The sequence below is a fragment of the Lynx canadensis genome, chromosome B2 (assembly GCF_007474595.2).
Source record: "Lynx canadensis isolate LIC74 chromosome B2, mLynCan4.pri.v2, whole genome shotgun sequence".
NCBI lineage: Eukaryota > Metazoa > Chordata > Mammalia > Carnivora > Felidae > Lynx > Lynx canadensis.
In genome coordinates, this window is record NC_044307.1 from 137,857,956 (window position 1) to 137,881,557 (window position 23,602).

The 23,602-nt window shown below is 40.9% G+C and overlaps 1 protein-coding gene across 1 annotated transcript in view; it reads right to left on the minus strand.

The window, feature by feature from the left end:
* SYNE1 (spectrin repeat containing nuclear envelope protein 1) overlaps positions 1 to 23,602 on the minus strand; it is a 480,852-nt gene that overhangs the window by 238,518 nt on the left and 218,732 nt on the right. The window contains 12 exon segments of the mRNA XM_030316617.2: positions 238 to 547; positions 2,914 to 3,086; positions 4,101 to 4,392; positions 7,491 to 7,646; positions 8,567 to 8,772; positions 11,433 to 11,545; positions 12,366 to 12,573; positions 13,600 to 13,803; positions 16,118 to 16,219; positions 19,016 to 19,198; positions 21,056 to 21,214; positions 21,794 to 21,944. Of these exon segments, the coding sequence (XP_030172477.1) occupies positions 238 to 547; positions 2,914 to 3,086; positions 4,101 to 4,392; positions 7,491 to 7,646; positions 8,567 to 8,772; positions 11,433 to 11,545; positions 12,366 to 12,573; positions 13,600 to 13,803; positions 16,118 to 16,219; positions 19,016 to 19,198; positions 21,056 to 21,214; positions 21,794 to 21,944 (2,257 nt within the window).

The window sequence follows — 23,602 nt, forward strand, 5'->3', positions numbered from 1 at the left end:
GAATGGACTGACTAATATCCCAAGTGGAGAACGGTGAAAAACAAAGAATAAAAATAATCCCAAGACTGCAGAAAGAGAAGGATTCACGGGGATCCATTGGCGAGTAATGATCTTTATGTAATAACCGTTCACTAAATATACAAGTAGTTTTCGGGCAGCCAGATCCCCTATAATTCAACCTGGAGTATATTCTTTACCTGAACGCTTGGAGTTTTTTCTTCAATGTAAAATACTAACCTTGGAAACAGTGATTATATCATTAAACTGTGTTTTCAGTTCCTCTTGAGCTGTTTCCTTGAAAGATTCATCCTCAGTCTTCTGGTAGAGCTCCCTGGATTTCGAGGCGAGACGGTGCAGGGTTCCAGCATGATCTTCTGCCTCGGACACGATGGACTGGAAGTGGTCCAGGAGGGAAAACTTCTCCTTCAGACCTGGCTGTGGTTGTAGGGGATGCTCCACTTTTTGATCTACGAATTCCATCCACTGCTCCAACTGGTTTTTCCACTCTAGATAGTCGTTCCATTTGCTAATCACAGACTCCAAAGTGCTAGAATTAATGTCACACATCACAAAAATAAGTTATCTTGACATGCCTACTGAAAACTTAGTAGGAGGGCATTGCATCCATGTAAGCTGTTTTACTGAAGGCTATTCTGTGATGAAAACACTGCTTCTCTGACCCACAATAGTTTCCTCAAATGAAAAGAGATCTATGTTGAATTTGAAGTAAGATGTTACAGTCATACAGGCATCTAGATTTGTCTTCCGAATGCTAATGGACCTAAGTAAGCAAAGTTATGTATTTTGTTGTTAAAACATCAGTACTGGGGCACCAATTAAATTTTATTTAATATATACCAATTCTTAATTTTCTTGGACCCAGTTTACCTTATTAAAAATCAGTTGATAACTATTTCTTGACTAGAATTCAAAATTTAAGGTATTCTTTCTAAGTACATAATATTATTAGATTGATTTTCATTTAAAAATGGACAGTGCTTAGTGCTCCTGAGTTGAATGTGTAAAGGACAAAAGGGCTTAATATATTTATAATATAAGAAACATAGTCATATAAGTCATGTAAGTAATAGCCAAGTAAATAGCTCTCCAGACTGTCAAATAAAAGGCTCTCCAGGACTGGCATTTTTTAAAAACAGATTTAAAAAATCTGTTAATGCCATTATTTAGCTTTACAAACTACTCTAAACTCATCTTAGTGACCATTCCAAGCATCCCTTGCATATAAGCCTATGATCCTGGAGTTCTATGGTGGAGTTCTGTGGAGTTCTGTATCCTGGAGTTCTGTGGTAAATGTACTTCCAGCATCCCCTCAAATTGCTCCTTTTGCACCAATAGAAACCTCAACATAGGTACTTTGAAGTGCTATCCTTTCCTTAAAGAATTTTCTAGAAAGTCCAAATCAATCTCATCTCTCCAGAAGCACCCCCAGGCCCTGCCTTATCCTACAAGCCCACAGTGTCTTAGTAACACAACCTGAGTCGGAGCGTTTTAGAATGCATCCCACCCTATCCTCTGAGCACTTAAAGAGCAAAAACTACTTTGTTTCCTTTCGTTATTTTAGCTCTATAATTGGAGCACTGCTACTGCTTAATATGTGGTTGTCAAATTTAATTTCTTACTGAAAAAAAGCAGAATCAAGGATTTGAATCTGCTTCTTGTATTTAACATTTTATTCCAACGTCCAAAAAACATTCACCCACATTCATATTCCCTTTTATGGAGCCAGCCTATTGCCAAGCACTGGGAGGTTTGGTTCACGCTCTAGCAGTCCTCATTCTAGAATAATAGAACCAGAGGATCTGATTTCTTTCTTTGTGGACCATTATAAGTTATTCCTGAGATTCAAAGTCCTGCTGGCCTTGGGAGTCACCACCTATGCTCTGTATTTAAAGAAAACAAAACAAAACAAACAAAGTCTCTAAAATGTAGTTATAACCATGGTTCACCGTTTGCATTGGTGTGGATAACTGCAGTGTTGTGTTGTGTTATGTTTTGTTTTGTGATGAGCTTTAATCTTTTATTCATCTGTTTCCTTCGCTATTCATTTATTTATTATTAAGCACACACTTCCCCTGCGACCTAAAAGTATATACAGCTTTCAGAATATGCCTGCTGGAATGTAATTTAGTAGAATTCTGACTGAAGGTCATTGGTCCCACCAGCCAGCCAGATGATCTGCAGATACGTGGAAAAGAAAGGAAGGTGGCACTCTCCACTCATAAATTTAACTGCAACAACACCAGGCTTAACAATCAGTATCTTCTCTGCTTGCTCCTCATCCGTTGCTGTCTTCTCTACGGAATCCCAGGTGGGAGGATCCTTGGGTGTGGGAGAACGTCCCCACGCACCGCAGGACATAAGCTCTCCTGGCCTTAGTCACTGAACGCCAGGGATGCGCCCATCACTGGGACAATCTAAAAGCCTACACACATTTCCACAGCCCCATTGTGGGTGACATTACTTCTGATTAAGAAAAAGATAAACACTTACGCTGAACAGTTGCTAACAAATTAATTCCCTGTATGTTCCTCTAAAAAGGGAAACATTATTAAAGTTATTAAAGACCATACACCCTTGCTTTGATGAATTGAAAGGAGGGATCTTACTGAGCCCACGTTGTGTGCAAGATTCCATGAGAGATATTATGGGAGATGTAAGTATTACACACACACACACACACACACACACACGCACACATGCACAAAACAAGCAAAGAAACAAAACTGTCTTTGTCATTACAGAAAGTATAATCTAGGCAGAGAAGTATGCATATAACTAGCTAAAATAATATGCTTGGTAACTCTACCACAGGATACTCTCAGCATTGTTCCATCATTTACTAAGCCACGAGGTTTTATTTAGGAAAATGAACACTAAAAATAGGCTCTGTACCTCTGAGCACGGACGGAGGAGCTCATGATATCAGCCCACACATCTTTAAGGTTCTGTAGCTGGGTCTGGATCACCTTTTGACCTTGTTTGTTGCTACTTCTCAAGGCCTGTTCCCCTTTGCCAATGGCCATATTCAACTTAACTTCTCCTTCCCCTTTCATCAGGAGAATGTCCTATGAAGGAACAGTGAATTCCTGTCAGTAGGAATATTAGAACCTTCTCATATTTTTAAAAACAGTTATGTTTCCCATGAGAAACCTTACTCACTTTAAAATGAAAACACAACAAGAAACCCTGGACCCTAGTGCAAAATGATGCTTTATTTAATTTTTTTTTTTCATGTTTATTTATTTTTGAGACAGAGACAGACAGAGCACGAGTGGGGGGAGGGGGCAGAGAGAGAGAGGAAGACACAAAATTGGAAGTAGGCTCCAGGCTCTGAGCTGTCAGCACAGAGCCCGACGCGGGGCTCGAACTCATGAACCGCAAGATCATGACCTGAGCCAAAGTAGGACGCTCAACCCACTGAGCCACCCAGGCGCCCCAGATACTTAATTATTTTAAACATCAGATATCAGGAGTCTTGGAGTCAAGGATTAACTCCAATTTAAATTCTTGGAAAACTCTGGACCACTAACCTAGAAGCGTACATTTATTGAATGTTAGTTTCAAAGTAAAAAGAAATTATTTTAAAAATGAAGACACACTTGTCAGAAACCTAACAGCCCCCTCCCATCACTGCCTGGCTAACTCCCATCTTTCAAGGTCCCCTTCATTTGACTGCAGGCTGGGTTGGTGGACACACTTGTTTCCTTTGGTCATGGCCCCTGTCTCCATGGGCTACTGCAGGTAACTATTTCCAGGTTAGTCTCTCCCACTAGACTGTGAACTGGAAAGGAAGCACGAATCTTTGTCTCCATTTCCCCGATGACTTGCATAGTGCTTGGAGTAGAGTCAGCATCCCATAACATCTGCTGAATACTTACCAAATGAAATCAAAAATTATTTTGAAGCTACTGAAGGGGCAGCGTGATCCCTCCGTATCCCTTCCTCCAATTTCTCTGTTTCGCCCACATGATCTTCACTGAGAGGCTCATGGAACAATTAGGACGCAGCTCAGATATTTGTGAATCTAAGCAAATTGGTCTTTAGAAGTTGTCCGTGTCTGGCAGCTGTTCTCCGCTTACCTCTATTTGTAACAGCCGCTTTTCCAAGGCGTCTTTGCTTCCAACGGTGCTCTCCGCACAGGCCAGTCTGTCCTGAATGTCCTTCACCCAGGACCACATACTCTGCACAGCTTCCTCCAGGGCTTCGTGCTCCTGCAGGGCCAGCTGGCAGTTCCGGAGTTTCTCTTTGGTCGTTCTGAGTAAGTTCTGGTAGTTGGTGAGGAGCTGGGAGCACAGGCGTCCTTCTTTTCCAGCCCCGTGACCCTCTTCGCTGAGAAGCTGCCCTCTCTGGGAAAGCTTATCCAGAGACTCTCTAAAGAAAACGGAAAAAAAAAAAAAGTGGAATTCTGACATTCGGGAGTGCAACACATAGTCGATCCTGGAGAAGCAGTCAGACAAGAGCTCACGGCTAACACGCCTTTAAAAGGAAGATGCCGGGGACCGTCACAGGGCTGGCTACCTGCATCCCCTATGATTTCTCTGAATGCACTCAATACACATCCGGGGATTTCAATCCACCTATGCTGTGCATAGATCCCGCCCTATATTTTAAGGAATTCACATCGGAAAATGGCCCAGGACTGCCTTTCCAGCCTCATCTCTAACATTTCTCTGTTCTGACTGCATGCTCTACTCCTGAGTTGTCCCCAGACCCTCTGCTTTTTGGTGCATACACGAGGATTCCTCCTTTGCGAAAACCCTTCTACTCTCCTCTGCTTCCTTCCTAGTCGGCCTTTCAAATGCCAGCACAGGCATCACCTCCACAGGCAGCATCGCACTGACCCCAGGGAGGGAGGAGAGTACAGGGCTCCTCGTCCGTATCCATTCTGTCTCTGTCCCTTTCTATGACCCCATGCACCCTCTCCGTCTCAGTCCTCAGGCTTTCACCCTGCAGAAGCCAGGGTTATTGCATTCATCCCATATCCCCAGGACCCAGTGCAAAAGATAACGTGCAAAAAACCAGTTTCTTCCAAAAGGCCATTATATGAGTGCTGATGGGTTTTCTTGTTGTATCCTGGGTACTTGGCTCATCTCAGTTTGGATTTATGTTAATTATGTCAAGGGAAAGTGTAGTCTTAGTGGGAGGGTTGGCTTTACCTTGTTCTACAGAGTTCTGAATTCTGATCAGTATGTCTATCAAAAATTTTCCAGGATACCGAAAGGGAGAGTGCAGATGTGTGAACACAAACTCTTGTGAGTACTGAGAAAAGAATACAAACTTTATCTCCTACAAGGTCTGTCATTTTTTTTTCTGAACATCCTGTGGCCCTCTGTGATATATGATTTGTACAACATTATATCTACTCTAAATTACATTTCTTATAATCTGGTAAGACAAGAAGTTGGCTTAAGCAACAAAGTGAGTTAAATAATTCAAGACGACGGATATCACTTGTTGCTAAAATAATTCCTTAATGGATGATAGAAGTTCAATAAATCTCAAATCTGGGGCACTTTGAAAAAAAAAAGGCATCCCCTCCAGATAGTTGAGTGTGATATTATGATGAAAACAATCCAGAGGACGGGGAGGGTCACGTGGCCAGCAAGGGAGAAGTCAGGTGACCCAGCTGGAGGACCTGGGGAAGGGGGGGGGGGCAGCAGACTACATTAGGATTGTCCAGAGAAGTAGCCAGTTACAAAGAGCCTGGGGGCAAACACACTTAAGGATTCTTAGCCCCTGGTCCTGGAACACCAGAGAATACCAGCTCAAGAAGAATATGTAAAGTCATTTTAACAGTTGGGAAGAAAGAGAGAAGTAGGTGTGGTCATGTTACATTGTATCTAGACAGGAGTCAAGATTTAAAAAGCAAATAAGGTGCAGTGTAATTTTCAGAAAGCCATATAGTTAGAATGATACTGTTCTTCTATTAAATCAGCAAATATTTTCTTTTTTTTTTTCTGGTACTATACCAGCCATTGGGACTATAACAATGATAACGACCTAAAGGTCCCTGACCTTGAGGAACTCACTATTGGGGGTTGGCGCGTATAGATTCAATGAAGAATTTACTCCGTGGTAAGGGCTCACAGAGACCAAAGCATTCCAGGAAAATTTTATAATAGTCATCAAACTAGCACACCAATAGCAGCTGTCACTATGGGTTATGTCTGTGTATTTGTTTGCATGTTTGTTTTTTAGGCAAGTTTGACCAAAAAGAAGACTCAGCTGAAAGAAGGAATGAATATGTTTGGAGTTAGACATTTTTTACTGAATTGATCACTGTTGCTGATTTGTCTGATTAAGCAGGCTGGATGTTAGCCTCTGCTGCTTCACAGATGAGTACATCTGCTCATTAAGAGGATAGTTAAGAGGTTTGAGTCAACCATTTGCAACTACGTGGATAGAACTAGAGGGTATTATCCTAAGCGAAATTAGTCAGAGAAAGACAAATATCATATGACTTCACTCGTATGAGGGTTTTAAGGGACAAAACAGATGAACATAAGGGAAGGGAAGTGATATAAAAACAGGGAGGGGGACAAAACATAAAAGACTCTTAAATATGGAGAACAAACAGAGGGTTGCTGGAGGGGTTGTGGGGGGGGGGGATGGGCTAAATGGGAAAGGGGCGTTAAGGAATCTACTCCTGAAATCACTGTTGCACTATATGCTAACTAATTTGGATGTAAATTAAAAACATAAATTAAATTTTAAAAAAGGAAAAAAAAAAGAACTTTGGGGTCAACCTGCACTCCAAGTACCAACAAAGCAACTTAACATGCCAGGGTGGATGGTGAATTCAGTGAGCGAAGCCCTGAAGCTGGTGAAGTCAAAAGCACAGGCCAGAGAACTTTGCCTGGGAAAGGAGCCAGAAATGTTTGCTCAGCCAAGAGACGACGGAGAGACAAATACCGCAATGAAGAAGAGGAACCTCCAGGACAGTCAGACTTAATGGCCATAGCTTTTGCATTACTAAGAATGTTAGGAGGATGGGTACGGATTGGAAATAAAACTGGCTGCTCAAGTATGTGAAGAATGTATGGGAACTGGGGTCTATAGCATTATTTTTATAAATGAAGAGTACCCTTTATTATGACCTGCTATCCTTATCATAACCTCTAAAAACAAAGTATGGTACTACTAGCAGCAAAATGCTGAAAGGCAAAATCAAGAAATACAGGAAGTGAGTGGCCTGTCCAATTTATTGAGCAAAGGGAGGTGGACCTGGGATGCAGATAGCCCCTCACCTCTATCCCTGTGCTCTCTCTGGAATACCACTTTGCCATACAGAATACCACACAATCATCTGTATCCTAGACATTTAGGGATAGAAACAGATACAACCACCATCACCAACCAACCAATCGACCAAGCAACCAACCAATGAACAACCAAAGCAAAGAGCCAACCAACCAGAGAAGTAACAGCTTGTTAGTACAGCAAGGACCTATTCCATTTCTGCACCATACCTCACAGCCAATAGTTCTCCCAGAAACATTTCAACTTTATGGACTTCATTCTTCTTCTCAGGAATGTGCTGTTTACTCTCTCCAAAGTTTTCCGTACTTAACCTTTCATCCATTTCGTGAATCCATAAGTTCAGTTTTCTGTGCTGATCCTCAAAGCTACAGAAAAGAAAATACTTTGTAGAAATCCTCTGTACTCATTATAATAAATAAATTCAAATAGCTGAGGTCACAATGTTGACGGCAATTAAAATCTCATGAATTTTCAAGTATGGAAGAAAACTCAACAACACACCCATCCAAATTATCATTTATTTCAGTAACAAAATGACAAATAGTGGACACATGTCTTGAGATCTAAGCAGAGTCACCCCATCTTGTCAAATTGATTTCCTGGTAATCAGTTGGTAATTATTAGCAAGATTACATTCCTATGTCAATATGCACTTAACTTTGTGTCTTACTACTGGGGACTCCAATGGATTGAGTAGGGCAGTGGAAGCCCTGGGACAAGGAGGGAAAGTTATCTCTGTGTATCTTATGATGATTTAAATTGATCCAAGAGCACAAGGGCTCTAAGTTTTGAAAAGAATGTAAGTTCTCTAAGAAACCTGGCAAGAGTGAAGCAATTTACTCTGTGACTAGAAAGGCGTTTTGATGATACTGACATTCTTTTCCCCCTAGTTTTTTTTCCTCTAATTTTATATTCACCTCTGTTGACATTGCTTCCCGATTGGAATCTTGATTCATAGGAATCTGACAGGTGTTTTTTGTTTTTGTTTTTGTTTTTGTTTTTTTGCCGTCACTCCAACCCAACAGAGGTGGACACAAAGAAAAGACTTGGATAATCTAAAACCTGGTTGCCAAAGCTAATATTTTGAGTTAACCAAATAGACAAAAAATACATGCATTTATGCATAATTCCTTAATTTTTCTGTATAGAAAATAAAGCCAAACAAAACCATCAGAGTCCAAGCAATTAATTACTGTTCTAGTGTGAACCTGTATTTAAGGTTTCTCAAAGTCTTTAGAAACATATTCTGTGTGTGATGAAATATACTCTTATCAAAACAACCTACCTCTCAAGTTCTAAAGCACAGTCTTGAAGAGCCTGCTTGTCTTTAAGACATTGTTTCAGAAATGCTTGAAATTCTTCATTAGCCTTTGTAATTTGCTCCTGAATGCTACTGACAATTTGTTTAGACAAATGTGCATACAAAATTTGTCCTTCTTGAGTCACAGCATCAAGCTTGCTCTGCCCATCACTGATTGAGTCCAAAATGTTCTGTTTCAAGAAATAAAGGTAATACAATATATTTTGCTATTATTCAGAGACCCCGGAGCATGGGAGCAATGACTGCAATTCTTAGTTCAGATAGCAGAGCAAGAGAAGAAAAACAGAGCCCAGAACCCAGAGTCAGAAAGTCTTTAATAAGGCTGGAGTGAGATCTTTATCAGGGAAATACAAATCAAAACCACACTGAGATATCACCTCATGCCAGTCAGAGTGGCTAAAATGAACAAATCAGGAGACTATAGATGCTGGAGAGGATATGGAGAAACAGGAACCCTCTTGCATTGTTGGTGGGAATGCAAACTGGTGCAGCCACTCTGGAAAACAGTGTGGAGTTTCCTCAAAAAATTAAAAATAGATCTACCCTATGACCCAGCAACAGCACTGCTAGGAATTTACCCAAGGTATACAGGAGTGCTGATGCATAGGGGCACTTATACCCCAATGTTTATAGCAGCACTTTCAACAATAGTCAAACTATGGAAAGAGCCTAAATGTCCATCAACTGATGAATGGATAAAGGAATTGTGGTTTATACACACAATGGAATACTACTTGGCAATGAGAAAGAATGAAATATGGCCTTTTGTAGCAACGTGGATGGAACTGGAGAGTGTTATGCTAAGTGAAATAAGTCACACAGAGAAAGACAGATACCTTATGTTTCCACTCTTATGTGGATCCTGAGAAACTTAACAGAAGACCATGGGGGAGGGGAAGGGAAAAAAAAAAGTGAGAGAGGGAGGGAGCCAAACCATAAGAGACTCTTAAAAACTGAGAATAAACTGAGGGTTGATGGGGGGGGGGTGAAGAGGGGAAAGTGGGTGGTGGGCATTGAGGAAGGCACCTGTTGGGATGAGCACTGGGTGTTGTATGGAAACCAATTTGACAAGAAATTTCATATTAAAAAAAAAAATAAGGTCGGAGTGAGAATGTACAACTAGATAGAATCAAGGCTCATAATCGAGGATGATGCCAGCCAGTCACTGGAACCACTGAGGACTAAACTGTGGACAATACCACGCTGTAAAGGAGGCCGTTCTCATCAAGGTCTCGCTCTCAGCCTCTCCACGTTCTCATTGTCCCGACCCAGCCCAGGCTGTACTTCTTCACGTGTTATAGTGTGATGTCCTCTAACTGGTAGGCTGCCTGCACCCCTCCCCCTCTTCTGATCTGCACACAAAGTCCTCCCTGCGGGTCCCCTCTCTTCTTGGTATGCACCTCCGCTTGAGAGATCATATGCATGAGCGTGGCTTCAGCAGAGCAGAAGAACACAGCAGAAATGCTGAGCCAGCCCTGCTTCTCCCCCGTGCTCCTGGGTGGCATTTGCGATGGCCACTCAGACGTTTCTTTGTGGTGTTCCACTGCATCTCAAGCTTAAAGGAGACAATTCCACATTTAAATTTACCATGCCTCCTGGAAAGCCAACTTCCTTTATTATAATGATCTTCCTACTCTGACTTCTCATAAGTTATCTACGTAACTGTCCTCACCAATGAGGCCACAAAATTCTCATGTTCCTCATTAATTTAAAAAATATTGTTTTTAATTTGAAAAAATTTATGTCTATATATTTTTGAGAGAGAGAGAGAGAGAGAGAGAGAGAGCAGAGCATGAGCACTAGAATGGCATAGAGTGGGAGACACAGAATCCGAAGCAGGCTCCAGGCTCCAAGCTGTCAGCACAGAGCCTGACGCGGGGCTCAAACCCACAAACCATGAAACCATGACCTAAGCCGAAGTCAGATGCTTCACTGACAGAGCCACTCAGGTGCCCCCCCCCACCAAAAAATATATTTTTAAATGATACTTAACTGATACTTGGTTAACTGATACTTGCTTTGCTCATATCAGCCATTTAAAAAACTCAATTCAGTTTTTCAATTTGAAAAAAAAAAGTTTTCAATAAAAACTCAATTTGAGTCAGTCACTTCTCAACTCTACCACACAATGGCTTTCTCCTTCCTGAATTCATATATTTTTCGTAGTCAGTAAAACCTGTAAAACCTGTAATACCTATTGCTTTGAGTTTGTCCTAGATCAAAATTTAGACTGTAGGTTACCGAAAAACACAAGCCATGTCTTCATTTTAAAACTCCTCCACAATAGGGGTGCCTGAGTGGCTCAGTCAGTTAAGCGTCTGACTCTTGCTTTCAGCTCAGGTCACGATCTCACAGTTGGTGAGCTCGAGCCCCATGCCAGGTTTCATGCTGACAGTGCAGAGCCTGCTTGGGATGCTCCCTCTCTCTCTCTCTCTCTCTCTCTGCCCCTCACCTGCTCATGCTCATGTGTGCGTGCTCTCTCTCTCTCAAAAATAAACTTAAAAATAAATAAATAAAACTCCTCCACATAGTGATATGGTATAGATACAATTACTTATATTTTTACTGCTATAAAAATTAAAACTAGGTTTGGTTTTGAATGAATTCCAAAGAATAGTCAATAGGCTAAAAGAGAGAAAAATGGGATCAAAAATTCTGCAGCTCTGATTTATTTTCTCAACTTTTCATATTGTCTATCTCTTTATGACTCAAGAAATCTAAATCTGTTAAAGAAGAAGAAAAGTTCAGAAGATCTGGGGAAAGAGATGATTTAGGTCTGACCTGAAGGCACGTGAGTACAGTTTAGAGAAGAAGAAAAAGGCTTTCATACCTGGAGATCATGGAGCTTTGCCTCTAGAACCTTGCTGTCGCCAGTTCTATCTGATGATTTTTTCGCCGCTGCCTTTATTCCAGAAAACCACTCTTGGAATTCCTGCATAGACTCTTTTGAAAGTAATGAAAATGAGAAATACATCCAAAACACTGAATGAGCTTCGTGGATTACCATAATGAATTAATGCTGGCCTTCAGCTCATTGCATCTTGCCTTACAGAATATTCCAGAAAGAAAATAATAATCATGTAGAATATACTATAGCATGTTCCATAACTATGACTGTTCATGGCAGAATCGAGAAATTGCCTCAGAGAAAAGACAGAAAAGAAATTTGTATTCCTAACATATCCGATTTCCCATTGTTTCTTTCTTTTGGTAAAGGAAGATAAATAATTGTCTGAATATGTAAGAGAGCAAAGGGGCAAAGGCTCTAGGGGTGTTGAAGCCATTTTTATGGCAAAGGAAGGAACCGTGTCCTCTCTCCACCCAGCTGACTTAGAGCCATTTCACATCTTCATCAGTGCAAAGACACAGCTGGGTGGGAAGCCGAGTCAGGGACCTCTGACCGGCAATTTCCTGAATTACATGGCTACCACTGTTTCATGGCCCAATATCCAAGTTTACTGTGTTACTTCATCATAGCAGTGGAAGTAATTTTCCACCCAAATGAGCTATATGTAGAAAATCCAGATGAATTTCAGAATCCTGAAAACGGTGAATCCCTACTTTCTTGAGGAGAAAGAGGAAGAATTATGGCTACAGCCCAAGCACAACACTTTCACTGCTCAAATCTGGACATACAAATGAATTTAAAATGATATTCTGCTGGAAAGCTTTTTCCAACTATTGCTGGCAGTTTCTAGGCAGCATTTGGTTTGGATTCTTTCTTATAAACAAACTACTCATGCAAAGGCTTGTCAGAGCTCACCATTGAAGTGCTTCTCCAGAAAATCCTGAAGGCTGGCCTGTGTTTTGGAGCACAACTGGCTCACAGCTTCGTGGTTCTTTATCAGCCCAGTCATAGCACTGCCCAAGCTCTCCAGCTCAATGGAATGGTACTTGCGGCACAAGCTATTGAGATTTTCTTGGGTGGAGCTGATGTTGCTTTGCTGACTTTGAAGTTCCTTTTGTATTTCCTACAGAATAAACAAATGCCATGAAGGATATTCATCACATTCAAGGGAAATATTCCATCTATTCCAGTATGGTACTTTTTTTGGGAAACTGATGCTGTTGAAATACACTCAGTAACGTATGCATTTTTGTGGGATTTTTTTTTTTTCAGTATTTGTAATAGATCTGTGTTGACTCAGAATTTTGCCCAGTTCTCTTTGGGAACAAGTGCAAACAGCGGTTGAGAGGTAGTAGCATTTGGATTATGGTCTAGGATTCCAAGCAAATTGAATAGGTTCTTAGGGATTCCAGCCCATGATCTTGGGTTTAGTCAGTTGATTAGAAACTATTAATGGAGTCACCCCCTAAGTTCACATTCTTCAGTGGACTACTAGGGCTTTGTTTTAGGCTCACAGGCCACAGGAAAAGCACCAGTAGTTAATTTTAAAATACATCTCTTTAGTCTTAAGTACAGTAAGAAAATATGTTCAAGAGAACAGATCACATATGTGAAACAGTCAACTCAACTCACAAGCTTTACAGACAGTTGATCAGTAATATTATCTCTATGGACAGATGACATGGAAGTAGAATGTTCTCTCGACTGTTGGTTTTTTGTTTTTGTTGTTTGTGTTTTTTTTTAATATATCCTTCTCTAGATAAAAGCAGTCATACTGACCAACAAAAATAATTAAGTAATGAAAAACTACTCTGCATTCAAATTTGAAAAATTCATGGAAATTTGAACAGGTCTTCTACAGGCTCTACTCTTTTACTAAAGAAACATATTGGCAAGCATAGCTTATGAGCAGGCCCTACAGTAAGTAAAGCATGCTTTCTGCTTTTAGATGATTCATCTTCAATTTCCTACTACCTGCATTCATTTCTCTACCTGTTAACTTACTTTGCTGTATCCAATGAGTTAGTCGGCCTGATGTTAATATAGGTAACTGAGAGCAGAGTCTTTATTTTTATTCCAGTCACCACAAAATAGGAGAACCAATATGACCATTGGAAGTATAAATGCTTCATGATAGGTTATTACCTACCTTTACTTTTTTCAGTCCTTCCCATGTCTCCGTCTGAGCACAGTTCATCAACGCTTCTTCTACTTTTGTGAGCCAGCTTGTTATATCATTGATAAATTTCTCCACCTGTGTACTCTGAGTGGTGAACTCTTTCAAGGTTCCTTTTGCTTCTTCGGTAATTTCTTTGGCATGCTCCAGTTTCTGCCGTAAGTCTGCTTCTATAAACTAAACATAAAGTAGGATTTCATTAAAATCTGTGGTGACCAGGACACTCGTTCGGTAGCAATTCTGTTCCTGTGCAGCTTAACTGTCAAAAACACATCAACCTAACCATGGAGGCTAATTCAACTTTTCTAAGAAGGAAAACCAGTGGGTGCAAGGGGTCAAACATGTTAAGTGACGGGAAAATGGAAACAGTACGTATTTACAGTTGACAGTGGATGTTAAAGTGGCAGTTTTGACAGAGGGCCCAAGGAAAACGGAAGGTCACGTTTCAAAAGCAGAGCTAAACCTACACAGAGTTACCAAGTTTGTGACTAAAACCCGGTTCTGAATTCTTCTCCAGAAACACTCACATGTGTATGTCCGGATGTAACCACGACTCTGAACAAACACCACTTTAGAATTTTATCATAAAGCAATTTTGTTTTTGTCTCCCACTTGAAAGCATTCAGTGAAGCTAGTTCTCTTCTCCCGAAGGACTTATTTCAGGAGGGCCCCTGACTCCTCTGGTCCTACAGATCATAAAAGGACTTATAATCATGATAAATTGCAAAATGCTTTCAATTCCACAATGAAAACATCTAGGCCCATTTCATAATCCAAATTGAACTTGAAGTTAGAGCTTTTATCTTATCCCTACCCTAGATCTGCTACAAATAGGAAGCCCATCTGAAGAAAGGTGTCAAGTGCCTCTTTTTCTATCTCCCCATTTTCTCTAGCTTCTGACCCTGCAGGTGCAGGCAAGCAGGAGGTGGGGGAAGGGCTCTGAAAGTTTTGGCAACTACTGTGAGCTGGCATCTGTGCTCCTAGGCCAGGTGACATTTAGCATTCTCTCCTGTCACAGGCCTTCCTCTGTGGGGTTTTCTGTGACTCCTCTCAGTGCTGGGACCTCCCACTGACATTGTCTAGATACAAGCAATGCACTCTTCTCTGGCTCTTTCTCCTTCCACAGCCTGCGGGCATCTCTTTACCTTGCTGCTGAGGCCTGTTCCTCCCTAGAAAGCCTTCGCAGATAACCTGAGATATGCAAGCACTGATGCTTTGTCCTTTCCTTTCCTCTGATAATTCACTTCTGGGCCAGAGGTCACACTCTGGCATTCACACAACAGATGATTCTGAGATGCAGGCCACTCAAAATAATCACTTCTCCTTTGGCAAACACATCAGCAGTTGGCTAGCCTCGCTCTCACCCTTAAGGTCTCTCGGAGGAATTAGATAGTAGCCCTGGCATCCACCAACTGCAGGGGCACATGTCATGCTCTCTAGATGACACCACTGAAACTCTTCCCTTTATTTTAAGGTAAGGAACAGGTGTCCCGATCCCTCTTCCTTGAGATGGGGGGTGATGGTGAGAAAGCAGAGGACAACGGTAGCTCTCTCCCAAGGCCCTGCCTCCATCTTAACTCTGCAAAAGTCCACCTGATGCCCATTTATATCCTTGACACAGGCAACATGCATAAGCACTCCTTTTCACTTTTCTATTAGCACCCTTTCCCTTTTGTTGCCTCAGGTGAAACTTCTAACATTCTGGTACATGTAGATCATCCACCCGTGATGCTAAGTGATGGACACGCAGTCTCAGGACAGAGCGTAAGTATAGTCAAGCATGACAGACGGGTTAGCAAGAGGCAGTAAGTAAAGGACAAAGGCACAACAGGAAGAAGGAAAATGTAGAGGAAATCCCTGAGGGCAGAAACAAACGCTTAGGTTAAAGGAAGGCAGCGGAACACTTAGCCTGGAGCCTGTGGTGCTGGCTGCCGAGAGACCCCCCCCCCATGCTACTTGTTCCTACAGCTCCCTCGCTGAAGTAGCTCAGACTTCCTGGTCGACCCCGGCCTGCCTCGTGCTCCCTGTGGATCTGTGCCGAACGCGGAGCCCCGAAATGAGGTTTGCGATGGCAATGTCTCCTAACCCAACGACTGGGTAACTGAATTAGAAGAATATCCACATTCATAAATGTGGTTTCTGCTCCTGCCCAGACGTAAAATGGTCCAAGAGGCAAGCTGGATGATACTACTCCTAAAATTTAGTAAGGAAAAGGGTGCTAATCACTTCCAACACAAATATAATATGTATATCAGACATGTGTTATTAATACTAGCACAAGGAATTCTAAAGATGTTAATGTTTTAACCCCCATATATGGTAAGAGCCGTGTTTTCTTGGAATTATGATGATAATAATGAGAATATATAGATTGTATATATATGACATATAAAATTTATTGTTATTGTATTACATATCGATTATATTAGAGATTATATTTGAGGTTGAGTCTAGTATACGGTAGTTATTACAAACCTGACTGAATACTTACCTGAAGGTCTGGTGGTGTTTCTGGATTTTTAGTTAACTCTTTAAGATCATTAACTTTGCAATGAAGTTCTTCCAATCTCAACGCTTTGTTTTTAACTTCAGACTGCCAAAATAAAAGACAAAGATGAAAAGCATAAGTCGTCCAAACATTGACGTATTACAGTCAGCATTTAATAATTTCAAGAGTTAACTCTGACATGATGTCCTAACTTCAAGCCAGGGTTAAAAAAAAAAAAAAATCTCTGTTTCATTTTCTGAGTCTATCATTATTTACGAATGTGGAAAAATGCCATCATTAACTTTCGCTTCCAGTGTGAGGGAGTATGCAGAACTCTCTCCCCATCCCCTTTTCCTGGAAAAAAAAAAAGCTCCTGGAAAAAATTAAACACTAACTAAAAAGTCTTGAGTCACTGGGGATTTTCAATAACTGTCATTTATTCATTAGCATTAATATCACTGGCTCCCACGGCAGAGAAATTCCTTTGAGGAAGGATCTCAAAGCACATACACATTGGGAGTGCCTAATTAACTGTGAACTATATGTAATACATAAGAAACGTTCAAATAAAATTTTAAAATGTTTTTTAAATAAAAGCCTTTTTTTATATTTTGCCTTTTTATTTTTAATTTATTTGCACCCACACTAACACACACAAAAAAAGAAAAAAAATGGGTCAAGAATCATTACTGAACAAATTAGATGCTTGTAAACATAACTATTTATTTGGAGCCACAAAGGAACTTTTGATAAAGGATCCCTCTCAACTTCAATATGATGTTTTGGTGTTCGGGGGACACTAACAAACTTTCAGTCCAGAAAGTAATTTACTTACCCAGAAAGCAATCTGCTTACCCAGTAAGACATGATGAACTAATTGTCAGGCCCACTGGCTTCCTCCAGGAGCAGGATGAACAATTAAAAGATCACACCTAGTCACTTACTCACTTTCTCTCCTGAATTGCAGCAGCAACTCACTATGAGGCACTGGGCTGAGCCCACTTGACTGATTGTATTCGTTGCCATACCACACAGTCAATAACATAAAAACCCACTTCTGTGAGTGACTGAAGCCGGACACGCTGAACGTGGGGCTGATGTCCACTGGCTTCCTGGATCCCAGAGGTCAGTAGTAGGAGTGTACTGTGTGCCAGTTACATAATTGGCTCCCCAAAAGAAGAAGACCCCGACTTGCAAAAGTTACCCCCATTTTGAGCTACAACACGATGTCACCGCATGTGGGGTTGGAAGCATTGCCCCACAGTACAACATCCTACCACATGTCCCCCAGGCAGGTATAATAGGGACCCATAACTCAAGAGCCTAGATAAGAGTTGTGTGTAGAACAGAAATTAAGAGTTATAAGTTTTAAGTATTTATTAGCTTCATTTTAATATATGTATTTATATTAAATTTATATGTTATATAAATTTGTATAATAAATTTATTATATATTCTATTAACTGTAAATTTATCTACAATTTAATTTTCCGTGATGGTTGTGTTTAACCCTGGCTTGCGAAATTCTTTAAATTTTGATAATTTTTTTAAGAGCTGGTACAAGCCCTCTTCAGGCATACACTACTGTTTGAGCCGTAATGTTCATTTAACGTCAAAGATAACATCTTAAGAGACTGTAGTATCCCTCTCCTGACTGCACTTGAAGTTGGGCTGATTTCCTCTACTTCTGTTTGCCTTTAGAAATAGGTGTTTGATTTAAGACTCTCCAGAAAGCTCTTTGCGTCAAGGCTAGATAGCCTAGGTATACAGTTGATTCACCTACATTTTTTCAGACTGCAGTCATTCATCATCTATCTGTCATGTTCCATCGGTGTGCCAGGCACAGTACCAACACCCAGGCATGCAATGTTGAATACCAGTCTGCCCTCATGGGGAGGAGCTGGCTATATGTTTTATGAAACGAGTTATCTTTTGCCACTATTTCCTCTGACCTTGCTTCATTGTTCATCCCTGCCTAATTACTACTGCACATTTCACATACATACTGTTATGTAAATAATGTAAATGCCATGAGGATAGGGGCTTTGTCTGTTTTACTGTTTATTCTCAGTGTCTAAAAGAGTGCCTGACATGCTTGTTAAGAATCTGGGGACACCTGGGTGGCTCCGTCAGTTGAGCATCAGACTTCGGCTCAGGTCATGATCTTGCAATTTGTGAGTTCGAGACCCGCGTCGGGCTGTGTGCTGGCAGCTCGGAGCCTGGAGCCTGCTTTGGATTCTGTAACTCCCTCTCTCTCTCTCTGCCCCTCCCCTGCTTGTAGTCTGTCTCTCTCTCTCAAAAATAAACATTAAGAAAAAAAAAAAAAGAATTTGATGAGTGAATAAGTAAATGAATGCAAGAATGGAAATAAAAAGTTTAAAATAGATTGGTGACAAGAGCTTTTCAAAAGGCCACTTTCTGGGGAAGCTTGTCACACTCCCGTCTCCAGTTTTCTTCCATTTCTAGAGGGGAAGTAGAAGAACCCAGCATCTACGGTAAGTGTTCAGCACATGGTAAGTACTCAGTAAACATCTTGTTTGAATGAAAAAAAAATCTAAATATGATTAAATTACAAACGCCTTCAATTTGGTTTTCCAGTAGGAAGGTGCCGTAGTCTGAAATGAATGGAAAAATGGGAAAAAACATAGATTTTATGGGCTTTTACTTCTCTACCAATATTTTAAGTTTAGAGGCCCAACTAAGAAGTGATAAAAAAAAGAAAAAAAAAGTCTTATCTGTTGCCTAGTCAAGTCTCTAGTAAATAGCAAAAGATAGTTATGACTTTTGTAACATTCATATGCGTCTCTGAAAGAAAGAATGAACTTTTAAAAAAGGACACATTTTTCTTGTATTCTGGTCAATGAGCTCACAGGCTCACGTATGTAGATGTGGTCAATTTACCTCAAATTCTTTAAGGAATTCTTCTGCTCTGACGCTATTATTCAGGTTACTGATGCTTTCGGCCAACTGTGGAACAGAATTGTTTGACCATCCGTCGATCTCGTCTTTACTTGAAAGTACATCACCCCAAATGGTCAGGCTTGCCCTCAGCCTATCCATGTTTTCCTCAATTTTCTCTGATACCTGGGACAGAAAACAGAAGCCATGTCACTATTAGTCTGAGGCTTTAAGATGCTCCCTGCCTCACCAAATTGCTAAATAATGTCAATGCTTCCTCAATCAAAAACTATATTCTCACTGAAAAACAAAGTTTTACAAAAATTATTATAAGGGAATTCGTGCACTTGACTCAAATAAATGCTAACTATTACATAAATTGTTTCTGTCACTGGGAGAGTTGACTGAATTTCTGAGACATTTGATTTTCATTTGTAAGTTGGGAAACTAAGAACAGGATTATTGGAGTCAATAATAATATAACATTTTCTAGAATAAGGGTCCATCTAGGGCAGTATTATACTCATTTTTGAAAGGAACACAATAAGCACTTTTATTTGTAATGCTGAAGTATAAAAGTGGACATAAATTAGACTTGAACATATTTATAGAATAAATAAATATGTAGGACAACAACCAACTTTGTACAACCAACTTTGTCTAAAGTTAAGCACTATTGCTTAATACTCTTCCTGTAGTAATAATGTTTTTTAACATTTTTTTAATGTCTATTTATTTTTGAAAGAGAGAGCCTCCAGGCTCTAAGTTGTCAGCACAGAGCCCGACACGGGGCTCAAACTCACAAACTGTGAGATCATGACCTGAGATGAAGTCTGACACTTAACTGACAGAGCCACCCAGGTGCCCTAGGTATGTTTTTTTTTTTTTTTTAAGTTTATTCATTTTGAGAGAGAGAGAGAGAGAGAGCAGGGGAGGGGCAGAGAGAGAGAAAATCACAAGCAGGCTCTGCACTGCCAGTACAGAGCCCAATGTGGGGCTCGAACTCAGGATCTGTGAAATCATGACCTGAGCCGAAATCCAGTCAGATGCTTAACTGACTGAGCCACCCAGGCACACCAAGGATGTTTTGTTTTTTATTTATTTATTTATTTATTTATTTATTATTTTTTTTAAATTTTTTTTTTAATGTTTATTTATTTTTGAGACAGAGAGACAGAGCATGAACAGGGGAGGAGCAGAGAAAGAGGGAGACACAGAATCTGAAATGGGCTCCAGGCTCTGAGCTGTCAGCACAGAGCCTGACGCAGGGCTCGAACTCACGAACCGTGAGATCATGATCTGAGCCAAAGTCGGACGCTTAACCAACTGAGCCCCCCAGGCGCCCCTGTTTTGTTTTTTTTTAAAGTGGAGGCAAGTAAGGTTTCCTGCAGTTCTCTAATTATTTGATTATAGTACACAATTATCAATATCTAACTTTAGTAATATAGTTTAAGTAATTTAATCAATAGTAATGCATTGTAGGTTAACAGAAAGGCAACAGAATCACAGGATTTTTGAGCTGGAAGTTAACGTAAAACATGTATGGATTGAGATGTAGAGTTCCAGAGAGATCAAGTTGTTCACTGGTCACACAACTAGTAAATGACAGAGCAAGAACAAATACCCAAGGATGTAAACTACAAGTCTGATTTATACAATGCAAATATAGTCTTAGTACTCTAAGTGATTATACATTATAGTTTAATATTCTGTAGGACATTTATAAATTATTCTTCAATTTTTATCCATAATCTCAGAGTTTTGAGGGGAAAAAAACCATTCGGAGTTATAAATTTGTTGTGATTGAAGCTACCAAGTTAAATTCTAGAAAACTGCCACTGAATATTAACAAAATAAATCAAATAACCTTTTTTTACTAATTCTAAACTTTATGTGAATATTGTTTTTCTTAAAAATGTCATTTTGCCTGTAGCATTAAAAGCTAAAGATGAAATTCACATCCCCGAATAATCCTTTACCCCCAAATATGATAGACAAATATGAATATTTAAACTGTTCATACAATCCAGGTGATTATCTTACATCCAGCCATCTGTCCACAGTGCTCTCCATGTCTGTTTTCACGAGGTTGAAATCACTACTGTGAATTTTTTTCAGCTCAGATAATAACTGTTTTCCTTTACTTGTAAAGTTATCCAATTCTTTCTGTTTATTACACATTTCATTCTTGACACTTTCATGCTGTGGACATAAATGTTTCTTTAATTAATAAAATAATCAGCGATAAGTCAGATGTTCAAAACCATTTGCCTCTGAGAAATTTATTTCATGGTTTGACCTTATGCGGAAACCAGTGATATGAATGAACTATATATCTTTTTGAATGGCTAGAATCCTAGGATATCAGTATTCCTAAAACAAAACAAAACAAAACAAGTTGAGTTTGTCAGCATGAATGTTCTACCTCTATATGTACTGACAAGAGTTTTGTAGAGAATTCATTATAAGTGAAAATAAGACCTACTAAGTCTACTAAAATAAATACATTTTTAAAAAACTTATATAGATATCTTTTTTTTAAAGTTTATTTACTTAGAGAGAGAGTGGAGGAGGGGCAGAGTCTGAGATGGGGGGGAGAGAGAGAGAGAGAGAGAGAGAGAGAGAGAGAGTCCCAAGCAGGCTCTGCACTGCCAGCAGGGTCAATGCAGGGCTCGAACTCACAAACCCCAAGAACATGACCTGAGCTAAGATCAGGAGCCGGACACTTAACCGACTGAGCCACCCAAGCACCCCTAAGAGAAATAGATTTTGAATTATTACCTTGGATAAAGCCCATTTAAGATCCTCCTGATCTTTTATAGTAGTTCTGGTTGCAAGCACATTGTTGGCATTTTCTAGGACTTTAGAAACAACTGACTTCAGGTTCTGATAGTCTCTCATTAAGTCAATAAGTCCACAGCATTGACCCTGGCTATAATAATTAAAGAAAAGATATCATTTATTATGATGTATGAAAGGGAAGGATTCTCTATGATTGGACTTGATATGTAACCACACACATGTATTCATAGATGGCTACTGGAATCAAGAGGAAACCATATTTCTACCCATTGAGGTCAAAGGAGTGCTGATCAAGCCAACTCAACTCTAATGGCCAAATTGTTTCAGTGAATGAAGAATGCACACAGTCATTAAAACAAATATGTGACCTCAATGACAAGAAAAAATATGTTCTTGACAACTAAAACTTATGTAGATACCAACAATCTTTGTTTTTTTTTTTTTATTTTTTTTGTTGTTTAATTGCATCATAGTGGTGTGTATTAAGAGGAAGCAAACAGGAGGTGGGGAGAGGAAGATGGCGGCGTAGGAGGACGCTGGGCTCACCGCGCGTCCTGCTGATCACTTAGATTCCACCTACACCTGCCTAAATAACCCAGAAAACCGCCAGAGGATTAGCAGAACGGAGTCACCGGACCCAAGTGCAGACGAGAGGCCCACGGAAGAGGGTAGGAAGGGCGGCGAGGCGGTGCGGGCTCCACGGACTGGCGGGAGGGAGCAGGGGCGGAGGGGCGGCTCGCCAGCCAAGCAGAGCCCCCGAGTCCGGCTTGCAAAAGCGGAGGGGCCTGACGGACTGTGTTCCGACAGCAAGCGCGACTTAGCGTCTGGGAGGTCATAAGTTAACAGCTCTGCTTGGGAAGCGGGAAGGCTGGAGGACAAAGGGAGGGTGAGCTGCGGAGCCCCTGGACGACAGAGCTCAGTTTGGTGGGGAACAAAGGCGCTCGCCAGCGCCATCTCCCCGGCCCATCCCCCAGCCAAAATCCCAAAGGGAACCGGTTCCGGCCAGGGAAATTGCTCGCTCCACGCAAACACCCAACTCTGTGCTTCTGCGGAGCCAAACCTCCGGCAGCGGATCTGACTCCCTCCGGCTGCCACAGGGCCCCTCCTGAAGTGGATCACCTAAGGAGAAGCGAGCTAAGCCTGCCTCCCCCCCCGCCGCCGTGCACCTTGCCTTCCCACCCCAGCTAATACGCCAGATCCCCGGCATCACAAGCCTGGCAGTGTGCAAGTAGCCCAGACGGGCCACGCCACCCCACAGTGAATCCCGCCCCTAGGAGAGGGGAAGAGAAGGCACACACCAGTCTGACTGTGGCCCCAGCGGTGGGCTGGGGGCAGACATCAGGACTGACTGCGGCCCCGCCCACCAACTCCAGTTATACACCACAGCACAGGGGAAGTGCCCTGCAGGTCCTCACCACACCAGGGACTATCCAAAATGACCAAGCGGAAGAATTCCCCTCAGAAGAATCTCCAGGAAATAACAACAGCTAATGAGCTGATCAAAAAGGATTTAAATAATATAACAGAAAGTGAATTTAGAATAATAGTCATAAAATTAATCGCTGGGCTGGAAAACAGTATACAGGACAGCAGAGAATCTCTTGCTACAGAGATCAAGGGACTAAGGAACAGTCACGAGGAGCTGAAAAACGCTTTAAAGGAAATGCAAAACAAAATGCAAACCACCACGGCTCGGATGGAAGAGGCAGAGGAGAGAATAGGTGAACTAGAAGATAAAGTTATGGAAAAAGAGGAAGCTGAGAAAAAGAGAGATATAAAAATCCAGGA